General features: G+C 37.9%; 1 protein-coding gene across 2 annotated transcripts in view; it reads left to right on the top strand.

Annotated features, from left to right (window-relative positions):
- The first annotated feature begins 4,218 nt into the window (after positions 1–4,218).
- The window catches only part of gabrb4 (gamma-aminobutyric acid type A receptor subunit beta4), a 360,165-nt gene continuing 350,380 nt past the window's right edge, over positions 4,219–14,003 (top strand). For both annotated transcript variants that reach the window (XM_039766518.1, XM_039766517.1), the window contains exons 1-2: positions 4,219–4,928; positions 7,055–7,143. In XM_039766518.1, coding sequence (XP_039622452.1) covers positions 4,849–4,928; positions 7,055–7,143 — 169 coding nt within the window. In that variant the 5' untranslated portion in view covers positions 4,219–4,848. The remainder of the gene's footprint in view (positions 4,929–7,054; positions 7,144–14,003) is intronic.

Genomic DNA, 14,003 nt, shown 5'->3' with positions numbered 1-14,003 from the left:
TTTATGAGCTGGTGCAGAAGACTCAGTGTTAGATCTTACTGTTGAGTATTGTTAGAACCTGTAAGACATCTGAGGATAGAAATCTTCTTGCTTCATTGTAAATTACCTCTCCAACTGTTGAAACACAATTATAAAGTCATGCGATGGCCATCTTAACAATTCTCTCCTTGGGTCTCCCTCTGACACTTTTTTAGTCAAATCTACTTCTACTTCCTCCAGTTCCTCCTTTAGCACTCAGATTGTCTTATTGCTGGTCTCTACTCCTCTCTGGATTTTACTAAGTGCAGGTCTTTCTCTCGGGTATCTTTCTTGATGTAATCCAACCATCTCTCATTCAGTTTTTGTCTTGCTTTCTGGACTGCCCATTTTACAAAATGTCTCTCCTCCATTCTTTACATATGCCCATACCATCTCAACCTTAATTCTTGAATTTTGTGTCTAACAGTTCTTGTGTTCACCTCCTGTCTGACTTCTTCAATATGCCTTCTGTCTTTAAAGTTAATGACCCATATTGTTCTTATGCACTTCATCTCCATAACCTTGAGTCACAGACCATGTTTCTACATCAAGACCATGTCTAATCATAATTTTTTAGAAGAGTGTTTTCATCATAAATGGGATATATGTGTTCCTGACCACTTCTATGGTCTGTCACCATGCAGTGCCTGCTCCTTGCAACATTGCTTGTATTTCTCATTAGTTTCCTATCTTTTTCAACCCAATTTAAAGGATTTTTAAAAGATTTCACCTACAATCTAAAAAATAATGCTGCCAAAGCCGTTATTCACGGCAATGCCACAGGGGAACCATTATTTCCATAAAAACCATCCATATTAAGGTTCCAGAAGGATCCTTTACCTCTTTAGAACTGGAGAGATTCCATACATGATGATGAATAGATTATAACAGATTTCTGAAATATCAAAAGATTCTTGATTTTAAAAGGAATCTTACTGCATATAATCACATAGTTTAAGTTCAAGGCTTCTTGATCTGATGCATCCTGCTAGGTATCCTACTGCACACTAAAGATTTTAATTTGGTCAAGCAATGATTCTACAAAGACCCCCACCACTCAGTAGAGTGCCATTAAAGAACCAATACTTTCCAGAGTGTTCTTTAATTCTTTCTTTGCTGCTTCCACTCTCACCTTTTGGCTTGCCATCAGTTGGTACCACCACAATCTCCTTTAATCCGTACTCATGCACCTGCCATGAGTCTCTAGCATCTGATTCCATTCCTACACCTTCCTTTGTAATACCCTCTCTGAGTCTTTTCTAAATGCAATATCATCTGGATACAGTACCTTTTTGTGCTGGCTTTACCTTGACCATTCTACTGATGTAATACATAATGGTGGTGAATAACAGAGGGCTCAGTTCTGACCCCTGATGTAAATAAACTTCAACTCTGGAAACATCAGTTATCCCAAAACATGTCCACACCTTTGTCTCTGGCTCTCTATAAAATGTCACTACCATTGTGGTCAGTTTTTCTGGCACCTTGTATCATTTGAGCGCTGGCATAGTCAGCTCTCTTAGGATCTTATCGTATGTCTTCTCCCAATCCACAAATGACCATTGGTTGTCCTGCTGGAACTCTCTGCTTCTTTCAATCTGCTGCCTAATGATGAACAAGAGGGTCTATTGTGTTCCTTCCCCTCCAGAATCCAATTTGAACTGCCCCCCCCATTTTTGTTTTATAATTACTCTTATTTTTTTTTCCTCTACTGGCTCAAAATATACAATTTTTTCTATTGACCTATTTTACAGAAGAATAAAAAGACTGCTATCCCTCAGCCAGTTAGTAATTTAGAATGCAGCTCTTTATACCCTCACTCTTCCATTTGCACTTTTTTTGAAACCCTTGTCCACCCCCTCCACTCCACTAAGCCTAGTGTGGCCAATATCCTAGACCGGGGGTCCCCAACTCCGGTCCTGGAGGACCTCAGTGGCTATAGGTTTTCATTCTAACCCTTTTCTTAATTAGTGACCTGTTTTTGGTGCTAATGAACTTCTTTTGAATTAGTTTTAATTGACTGTTTTTTTTAAGATGTGTTCCTCTGAATTTCTTCATCATTCCTCTGAATTGCTTCCTTAAATGTCACCCAAACAGAAATTAAATGTGAAGTGATTGAGCCAACAGAAGGCCAAGTCAGTCAGTCATTCACACTTTTAACTTTTATGTTCATTACATTTGTCCTATGGAAGTACCTCCTTTCGACTTTACAATTGTTCCTGCTTTGACGCTTACATACATTAACAAGTCAGGTGGAATAATGTTGTTTTGCAAAGCTTTTTTATGATAAAATATATTAATGAAGGTGTTAAGGTGGCATGTTGGCATAGTTGATAATGCCACACAGCTGCAGATGGCTGTGTTCATATCTTGGCCCTCGGAACGGGCAATGTGGAATCTGCCCGTTTTCCCCATGTCTACACAGGATATTCTTTAATTACAGCAAATTCTCCTCCGTGATCCTAAGGACATGCCTACTAAGTTAACTGGCAACTCAAAGTAAGTATACGGAATTATGTGAATGTACCCTGCATTTTGATTGGTGTCTCTTTCGGGTTGGTATTTGCTTTGGTAAGATGTAGCATTGATAGGTTCTGGCTTCTTACTGTAAGAAATAGCAGGCTGGCAAATGCCCAGGCACAATGCTTAATTGGATCTAGTAGGTCTGAGAATGTTACGTACATTAAAAAGTGGATGTGTGATTGAAGGCACCATATAAATATCAATTTAATTGATTTACTTAAAAATTCAAGTTTCTTTTCAGTATTTAATCTGATCACACTTTAGTTATTTTCAGTTATTACCACCAGCCTGGTGTTAAGAGAAGTCTATTAAACACAGAGTTAAGTAAAAGGTTTTTATTTGGTTGCATATACACCCAGTGAGCATGAAAATGGTTGATGCATTAACTTAGTGCGGTCATGATGGTTTCTCAATTAACTTTCCAGCTGGTGAAACCGCACTCCTTTGGAGTCATTTTTTTATATCTAGGGATGTGCTTCTAGGCTGAAAGAGAGAAAAAAAACATGTATCTCTGGGGTTAGAGTGATTGAGCTCATACACTGAAGTCCCATTAATGGAAGAGCTTCACAGAAAGGGTTTTCTTTTTGCAAATGCACTTTGTGAATCTCTAGATTGCTGAAAGCAGGAACCGCACAGTTTTCAAAGGGACTTAGAGATAGCATGTATTTTTAAAGCATTTCGAAGGTGTATCTTACACATATAACATTAACCCATTTCCAGTGGCATCATTTGAAATCACAACGTTGTACGTTCAACTTCCCATCCTGTCTACTTAAGCTGTGTGCGCTCCGGCTCAAAGAACAGATCATGGAAAATAAATCACTCTGATCCCAATGAAAAGCAATGTAGAAAGCAAGGCTTGCGCAGATGACATTTCAACTCGTTGCACTGGTCAGTGTGTTTCAGTGAGGGTCCTTGCTTGTATATGCCGAGCACACACCGGGTAAACTATGCTCCTTTAAATCCGTCTTCGCGCACAGCCTTGGAAACTCTCGTGCTGCTGCTCTGCATCACGGCTCACAATACGTTGCTAGGCAACAAGGCAGCGCACAGATCCCTGCAGAAATTGTGTTATCCTTAGAAAAAAAAAAAATCAGAAAGACCCCCTGCTGTAATTCCTTCACTTTTTCTTACACACGACTACACCATGTCTTGTGCGGCCATGTGTCGCGTTTTATTTTCTTTATATTAGGACAAAGCTGTTGCTGGTTGCTCCCTGTGACATCAAAGGTGGCCCCGATGTGATCAGAAATGCATAAAAATGCATTTGAACGAACCTACTGCATTTTAATAGGCTGCAGGAAAGACTAGCAATTGAAGACATGAGAGGAAAAAGCGCTGCGTTCATCTTTGAGCTGCGTGAATTTTGGTATTTTCGAAGAATAGCAGATGATATTTTGATGTTGCGCTCCATGCATTTCTCTTAAAATGTTCATCTAGCATCTCGATGCGTTTACTTCATTATTATTTGAGCGTTTATATCGATATTTACAGGGAGATTCTCTCGATATGTGCGCAGAATTGCGATTGATTGTTCAACTAGATATACAGCAAATGGCACGTTAGGACAGTGTGCAATTTTCAGGTGGGCTCCGTTTTTATTAATCGACATCACGTTTAAGATCAAATACTTTGACACGCCGTCAAAATAAGAGGACATCTTATAACTGCTAAGGGTTAATGCTGCCTTCGCTGACGTCTGAGTCTCAATTTGCCCAGTGCATTTTTTTTTTTTTTTGCAATGTGCAAATTTTTCCCTTAGTGACTTTGCAATGAGAAGAGCAAATCTACATCATCAGCAGCAATAACTAGGGAATGCAGATTTTTTTTCGACGTTTTCATCTGTAACAAAATCCTTAAAACACAAAACAGATTGAGAAAGCGTTCCTCTCAGGAAGGAGGAGAACTGGAATAATGTATCATCTGCAGATCTGGACTGAAAATTGCAGCTGCACATCTAAATAAGAAAAAAAAGCTGCTGATTTTTTTTTTAATTTATTCCAAAATATATGTTTTTTAGATTTTTGTATGCATTTCATTTTATTTTCCTCTTTGGGGAAAATGACTACTCTTGGTATCATGTCTGAAGAATGGTCCTGTGACTTGCAAGGATTTGCTTAGTTGGAAAATATTTGTTACTTACCAGATCATCTGGTGGGGATTTTTTTTCCCCGATGCGATATTATTAATTTTATTTCTGGCCTGTTTTTTTTTTTATTTTATTATTTATTTTTCGTGGAAAGGGAGAAAAAACGGTTTGTGGTCCAAAGAAGGTGGGATTACTGAAATTTAAAAGGATTTGTGGAAATGTTGGGTCTTCAGGAAGACAAATTATGTGGAATTTTCTTTGCTTTGGCAGCTCTGTCGTTTGTCTGCTTTGCACAAAGGTAAGGCATGAAGACTTTAGAAATGCTTCTAATTGATATACATACAGTTCACATTGTACTCGGGAGCATTCAAAGTGGTGTATCCAGGAACCGGGTTTATCTATATGTGTGTTTACTTATTTTAAAATTCTTCCCTAAGTCGTGCTTAAAATTGAATGTCAGTTCTTTAGTCATTTTTTGCGCGCCTGCTCACGCACAGACACATATATACGCCTATATATTTAACTCAGATGCAGGCACACTCACTTGTATACATATAAACATATCCATAAAGGCAAACGCACGTATATGTCAGTGCGTGTTCATGTGGAGGATTGAATGAAATCGAATTATTGCATATTTCGCAATATCAAATGGCCAAATGGCAAGGCTTACCATTTGCAGCTACAAACACGGTTGTTGACTAAGATGGAAATTGACAAGCATACGGGTGTACGTGACACTGAGATCCTAAGATAAGCATCGTGTGTTTTAAAATTAAAGTCACATTAGTACAATACTTCAGCTTTTAACATATTAATCGTGAACCGCTATTACACCGGCGGATGAAATGTCGAATATGCTCCGAAATACAATTGAGTAATTAATGACACGTAATTCAATTAACTCCGATGGTCATGATTCATAAGTGTGAGCATTAATAATAATGCATTGATGGGGCTTCTGTGTTTCCTGAAGTATATCTGAGGCTTCCTTTTAGTCTGTGACATTATAGCTTACAAGTGACGAAAGTTAGGAAAAAAATAAGAACAAAAGCAAAGATTACCAACCTAACTGACAATAATACTCCCCCAAGCATTCACAGTCCGAGAGCGAGCGCTGAAATGGTTAATTTGAACTGACAGGGGACGTGTTTTCTCAGATGTGTATATATATATATATATATATATATATATATATATATATATATATATATATATATATATATGAACTGGCTTAATATGACACACGCACACAACTAATGAAACAGATGCATCTTTTTCAAATCAACTCCGTAGGATGCCGTCATCCATCCTGCTGATATTGCAGCTTGAAGGGAAGCACTTAGTAAAGTGTAAGCCATGGAAACGAAACCTGCACAGTGGGGGATAAAAGTTGAAAAAAAAAAATTGTTCAAAAGGCCTGACTGTATCACCTGCAACCCAGTAATTGTGTTTATACATCATATTGTCATTTACGCTGTAACGGATGGTGATGCCTAAATCTCGATCGTTTTTAAATATTTCCAACACAAAATACAGTATGGTGTCTGAAAAATTATAAAAAAGGAAAACACCCACACCATACATACTAAGAGAAGCGTGCACATTGTTACGTTACTAAATTTCAGAGCAGGGCTTACTTCTTGCCTTCTGCCCAATGCAGCCGAGGTGGGCTCCGGCGCCCCCCAAGCCACCGATCTGGATGGGTCGAGTTTGGATTGTGATGTTGCGCTGGGTTTTGTGTGTTCATCCATTTAAATGTTTTCTTTTCCTTTCACGAGTACATTTTGAATTGTCGGATTAAATTGTATTTTTATAAAATAACTAAATATCAGTAGACCTAAAAGAGCAAAAAGGATCGTGTGAAATATACACTCATTATTTAAAGCTTTATATTTTCTGTTTTCAATCATCTCTGACGATTAAGTTAAGCTTTCAAAGTACCTCAAACTGAAAAAAAGGAAATTTAAGATAATATATAAGCAAAAAGTATTACATGTAGAATGTTTGAAAATCTGCGGTGGGCTGGCGCCCTGCCCGGGGTTTGTTTCCTGCCTTGTGCCCTGTGTTGGTTGGGATTGGCTCCAGCAGACCCCCATGACCCTGTAGTTAGGATATAGCGGGTTGGATAATGGATCGATGGATGTTTGAAAATAAATGTAAGAATTTGTTATATTGAACTTGGCATCTATCCAACTTTGAAATTCTCCTATTCTTTTAATCTGATATAAAATGTTGTTTAATAAATGTGAAACGTATCACTAAATAAAGTGAATTTAACATAAATAGCAGGTTGCTTGTGTTTCATTTAAAAGAAAACAGTTAAATATTGAATACGATTGTCCTCATTGCTCTTTGAAATGCCGTGTGTTCAGATTTACCAAAACATGGATTATAATTTAATTATATGCTTCTTTTCTCTAGCCCCTCCGGTGGGAATATATCTGTAGTGAAAAAGACAGTGGACAACTTACTCAAGGGATATGACATTCGTTTACGGCCAGATTTTGGAGGTATGCTGCAAATTATTTATTTTTAAGCCATGAAAACATATTGACTGTTCTTTCAGGTTTCTTTTTTTTTATATTGGCAGATTTTTCTTTTTTAATTAGCCAAAAATCTATGTTGTGTTGGGAGAAAAGAGCTGACTGCACGGAATGTGCACAAAATACTGATGTCTAAAGAGCTGGTTTGCTTAAAGCACTCACTTTGCTGTTGGTTTGTCTGTTTATTCTGTAGTTTCAGTATGAAAAGAAAGCATTTCTTCTGTCATTTATGCTAAAATCCACATCAGCTCTATGTGATGTAAATGTATCTCGTACCTGAAACAGATTTTCAGTAAAAGGAGAGTAACAAAATCAAAATGGCCAGGTGTACATACTGCTCAGCTGTAAATAAGATATAAACAGATGTTTAACAGTTGAGGCTTCATAAATTGCAGCTAGTTTTAAATGTGTCCTGACTTCCTAAAACACTGCTTGCAAAACTATGTGACAAGAATATAGGACGTCAGCATGCGAGGCATATAGCAGTAATCCAATTCTCACTCATGACTGACAAGAAAATTAATTGATGAGTCTGCAGAGTTTTTCAGATTTAGAGTATATAAGTAGATATTATTGGATATTTTGTGTTTGAATGGATGAACATTTTTTTTTATAAATTGAGATTCATGCAACTGCAGCACATAAATGCTCTGATGTAGGCAGTAATGTGTCCCAGTGAGTGGTAGCCCATGGACCTGAGTTCACTTGTCAGCCAGGTTATCGACTGTGTGATGTTTGCATATTCTCCCAACGCAGGCACGAGTTGGTGGTTCAATCCTCTTTCTTATCACATTCCAAAGATGTATATGAAACCTTATTCGGGAATTTGAAAATTGACTTAGCATTAATGAGCACAGTTGTGAGTGTGAATGGGCCATACATTTGACTTTGTTTCCTGTCCTGATTTGGATTTTCCTTCACATTAGCATTGGTCAAAACTAATTGTATTTTCATGGTCAAGGAAAGAAATGATTAAAAATAAAACAGTAGGTAACATAAGGTCTCTGTCATCAGTCCATTTAATAATATAACAAGATACTTATTCAGTATAAATATACAGCCATCTTAAGAATAAAAAAAAAAAAAAACACCAAACAAAACATTACTGGGAAAAAGAGCTTAAAGAAGACCACACATTCATTTGTGGTGGAGTCTGTTTATACAAGAGTGCATTTCAAGAATATGTTCTTATGAAACCCACCATCACTTTCAGTATAGCAATTTCCATCAGACAGCATTATTAAAGTGACTGAAATGCAGAAAATCTGCATACAGAGTACACTGAGTGAGAAATCTTAAGGTTAACAGAGCTGTACTTGGACTGTTGTTTCTTGGAGGTCACCATTCAAAATGATAAACAAGGCTGAAAATACAAGGCAGAAGCCTACATAAGGCCTTATATTCAGAGCATGCTCAGTGGCATATACAGTATATCTGGGTTATGTAGTACCCAAGGCAAAAAGTCTATTTTGATGTTTATATTTATTATGTGAAGACAACAGTGTTCTGATGTAAATGTTACATTGTGGATTGGCTTTTCACATTTAAGAGTGAAGTATTGGTCACAGGCTTTGGTGTGGCGATGTTATGTTACACTAAGTAAAATGGCATTGATATTTTAATATTAAAATGACTGTGGTGGGCTGGCGCCCTGCCCAGGGTTTGTCTCCTGCCTTACGCCCTGTGTTGGCTGGGACTGGCTCCAGCAGACCCCCGTGACCCTGTAGTTAGGATATGGATATGGATATTGGACAGAATGGGTGGATGTTAATGGTCATTTCTGCCTTTATTTCTGATTTCTTGATTCTATATTTGTTTTGTCTTATGAGCTTCTTTTCTATACAATAGTATTAAAAACGTACATTTTGTTACCCTATCCTAGCATGCCATTCTCAGCACAGGGGTGTGAGGACAGTGGAGTATTGGGCACATAGTGAGGCACACACCCACACAGAGCCCATTTAGAATAATCACAAATTAAGCTAACACACACACACACAAGTATGGGATGTGGGGGGAAAGCCAAAGTACTAGCAGGAAAAAACCCACACAGCCAATGGGAGAACAAGTAAGTGCAGACTGCACCTCAAGAGGCTGAATCTGTGTGGCAGCAGTGCTAACCATTATATGAACCATTGTACCACAGTGCTGCCTTCAATTCTCCTACAGTTTTTCCATATATTCAAGTGTGATCATCTTGCTAGATTTTATAAAATATTTTAACACAGATCTGTTTAAAGTCACTATTCTAAACATCCATACATCCATTAATCCGTTATCCAAGTCGCTATATCCTAACTACAGGGTCATGGGGGTCTGTGCGCAAGCCCACCGCAGGGATTGCACACACACACACACACACACACACATCCACAGACCAAGCACACACTAGGGACAATTTAGAATCGCCAATGCACCTAACCTGCATGTCTTTGGACTGTGGGAAGAAACCCACGCAGACACGGGGACAACATGCAAATTCCACACATAGAGGACCCAGGAAGCGAAGCAGCAGCGCTACCCACTGTGCCGCAGTGTCACCCGATTCTGAACATATTTTTTAATAATATAACAATGTTGTTAATGGCCGGTGCATTTACATACTCAACTCATCAATCCAATTTGCACAACAGTATTTCTAATTGCAAATATATATAGAGGTGGCTGGACATTTACGTTTACATTAACAGCCAAATGCCTTGTATAAGTTTGAAAAATGTAATAATTAGGCCAGCAAAGATTTACAATTAAACAAACAAAACAAAGGTTTTAATGTGCAAAAAAAATTTGGTGGTGCAAATGCAACTTCTTTATGTTTAGTATTATTATTTTTTTACAACGATGTCTTATTTAATTGCAAAACCAGAAAAGGCAAAATATTCTTAATATGCTTTTCACTGATGTATTTACACCCTTCACATTCCCATTGTATTTAATAATGTTACACCTGTCCCTCAAACTAGCCTAATCAAATTTAGCACCGGGCTAAAGATGGAGTTTGTTTTTTGGCATTAGCCACAAAGGAGGAAATAATCCTGGATAGTGTGCTGGTCCGTCGTTGAGCACACTCGCAATCACTCATTTCCTCATACCAGTCCACCAAAAAAGAATACCTGCATAATATAGTGGGAACTCAGAGTACCTGAAGAAAAGGCCATGGTGGACAAGGGAAAAACTTGCAAGCTCCACATAGACTGTGACCAAGTAAAGATTTATACACAGTTCATAAGAGCTGTAAGGAAACAGTGCAACTGGCATTGTCTTCAATATTTTTATTTGATGTATTTAAAATGGTTAGATTAATATTGGTTTACACAGAATTAAACAGAAAACAGAGATACATGCCTTGCATGACTGCAGCTGCCAATCACAATAGCATCACTGGAGTATGACTGTCTGTGGCTGCTTGGGTGAGTGAGCACTGTGACCTGTGAAGAGTAAGCAGAGTAATAGGAAAAAATTAAAATGAAAACCTTGATTTCTACAATATTGTGGCAAAAATATTAAGTATACAAGCAATAAAAGAAAACAGATTAAAAAAATGCCAAAGGTGTCATTAATCCCATTGCAGTAGATTGTTGATTGAGTTTTTTTTTTTAAGTATAATGATTTTTATAAACAGTTTATGGCCAAAGAACAGGTTTAGATTGCAGGTGAAATAAGCAAAATTAAGAAAATATATACCTTTATTGAAACAATGTCCGAATATAGGTGTGCTCCCATACAAAATCCATTGGCATAACTTTCTATCGTATGATATAGATAATAGTATTCTGCACCAAGCTTTGTTTCGCGCTTTACTTCTGATGTTGCCCGGATAAACTCTGGCTCCCAACAACGCTGAAATTGGATCAAGTCGCTCTAGTAAACAGATTGATGGATAATATAGAAAAAAACAAACAAACTGCATTTTACTTGAGTTGACAATGGAATGCACAAGTTTGGAATTCTATATATGAAATTAAAACAAAATTGTTGTAATTTGCAAAAATATTACTGCACCTTTCCACCCAGTTAAATAACCAAATTATTCAAATCAGAATTGCTAAACCATCTAATATCATGAACACAGAAAAGAAATGCACCCTAGATAGAGTCTGCCCACAGTACTGTATATTCCAAATACGTTTTTGCAGACTTAGTAAGGTTGGTTTGGATTGATTCCTGGCCACACACATCAGTCTCTTTCTAACCCTTGACAATTATGCATGGCTTTTTTCTGCATCAGGAATTTATCGTAATTAGATGGTAATTGATCCTATGTCTCCTCTTTGTTTGAAACCTGAAATGCTTCCATCCACATTTATTTTTAATAGACAAATTAGAAATACAAAATCCCTCCATCCATTTACCTGCTTAGTCCAATCTAGAATTACACAGAGTCAGTTTTTGCCAGCTTCACTTGCATACTCTTATCACACATATTTATGTAGGAATGACAGGAAGTCGAGTATAGCATAACACTTGTGGGTGCCTGTTATCACACCAATTTTAAGAGGAAAGTCAGAGATGGTCCAGACTGTTTTAATAACTAAAGAGCAGTGTGGTTTCACTTTATCAGCAAAAGACACAAAACAACAACAATCGGCCACAACACTGTACCCCCCTGCCTACTACTGTGCAGGTCAACCTTTTGTCACCAAAACAGCTCTAACCCTTAAACACATAGACTCCACCAGACCACTCAAGCTGTTCTATGGTGTCTGGCACCAAGATATTAGCAACAGATCCTTCAAGTTCTGTAACATGCAATGTGTGGCCTCCATGGATCTGACTTGTTTTTCTAGCACATCCCCATAGATGCTCGATCAAACTGACATCTGGGGAATTTGGAGGACAACTCAACACCCTGGACTCTTTGCCATGTCCTTCAAACCACTCCTGAACAATTTTGCAGTGTGGAAAGATACTTTATCCTGCTGAAAAAGGCAACAGCCATGAGGGTAGACTATTGCCATAAAGTGGTGTGTGTGGTCTGCAACAATCTTTAGGTATGTGGTACATGTCAAAGAAACATCCGCATTAGTGTCAATACCCATATTTTTTCAAGTAGAACATTGCCCATAGTCAGATTGTCTTCTTCCCACAGTGCATCCTGGCCCCTTGCATGATCTAAAAGAAGACGTACTTCATCAGACAAGACCACCTTCATCCTTTGCTCCACAGTCCAGTTCTGCTGCTCATGTACCCATTGTAGGTGCCTTTGGTGGTGGACAGGGGTCAGCATGGTCACTCTGACTAGTCTGTGGCTACGTAGCCCTATATGCACAAGCTGCGATGCACTGTGTGATCTGACACCTTTCTCCTATATGGCCAGCATTATGTTTTTCAGCAATGTGTGCTACAGTGGCTCATTTGTAGGATCGGACCAGATGGGCTAGCCTTCACTCCCCATGTGTATTGATGAGCCTTGGGCACCCATGACCCTGTTGCCAGTTCACCAGCAGTCCTTCCTTGGACACGTTTTGGTATGTACTAACCACTGCGTACTGGGAACCTGAGCCATTCTGGAGATGCTCTGACTAAGTCGACTAGCCATCACAATTTTGCCCTTGTCAAAGTCACCCAGATCCTTACGCTTGCCCACTTTTCCTGCTTTTAACACCTTTAAGAACTGACTGACTGTTCACTTGCTGTCTAATATATCCCACCCCTTGACAGGTGCCATTGTAACGAGATAATCAATGTTATTCACTTCACCTGTCAGTGGCTTTAATCTTGTGGCTGATTGGTGTATATGACATTGTCAATTGACATGTAAGATTTTAGGGTAGAATCTACACACTTCTTTATGAAATGAATATTTGTAGCTTTGTAAATGACTTTGGTATTGACTCAGTAGAATATGCCGATAGCACTTTAAGTGAGTCAAGATGAATCATTTGGCGAATATGTCTCTTTCTTTGCAAAAAAACACCAATGAGCCAACTGCAAAATGTTTACCATAGACTGTGATACTTAAGAAGAGTAATTTCATAAAAATAAACTACTATGTAGACAATTTCTGACTTTTCACTGGCTACAAAGATGGCTTGATATTTTTTTTTTACTTTGGTATAGATTTTTTTCCCTGTTTAAATCTATTTCCCTGGTGAAGGTTAGGAGTGTGATTATAGTGTTTTAGGTGTAATGACAAAAGCCTTAATTTCAGTTTCCATTCCATTGTAACTTCCTTTGCCTAATTCCCTCTCAACATTTCATACCTGCATTCCCACTGAATAAGGCTTTCAGAATTCAGAACAACAGCACGAGATCTTTCATGAACTGCTTAGAAGGTGGCTATTGCAAATATTATGCCAAGGTTTATCATTTGAAGAGATTTTTCTCCAATTTATCTCTTATTATGACAACATTTTATTCTTCTATACTTTGAATACTTCTTAATAAAATGTCATTTCTTTAAGTATTTCACTTTGTGCAGATGACAAGGAATTGTTCATAAGGTGCTACATTTGCATAATTTTATAGCTGAGAGACTCCCCTTTATTTTAATGAATGCGTTTACCTTTAAACCTTTCAGCAATAGAGCTTTCAGCACAAATGTAAGAAAAGTGAAAATAGATGAAACCCTCAGTCCATAAACCCACTTTTAATGCCTCAATTACTCATGGTGTAATTAGTTTCCCATCTACCTGCTAATGTCCCGTTGGCTCACAAAGGGAGTGCACCGTTTTCACGCAAAAACTAGTGGTAACTGTTAGAGAGATAATTCTGTGGCAGAAAAAAATTACCTTTAACATATTCTCACATTCCATTAATGCATTGACAATACTGTCAGAGTATACATACTGCGTGGACACAATTACCTTAAAATAATGTATACAATA

The sequence above is a fragment of the Polypterus senegalus genome, chromosome 10, assembly GCF_016835505.1.
Source record: "Polypterus senegalus isolate Bchr_013 chromosome 10, ASM1683550v1, whole genome shotgun sequence".
NCBI classification, from domain to species: domain Eukaryota; kingdom Metazoa; phylum Chordata; class Cladistia; order Polypteriformes; family Polypteridae; genus Polypterus; species Polypterus senegalus.
The sequence above is the reverse complement of the archived record's forward strand: the minus strand, read 5'-3'. Positions and strand labels throughout refer to the sequence as shown.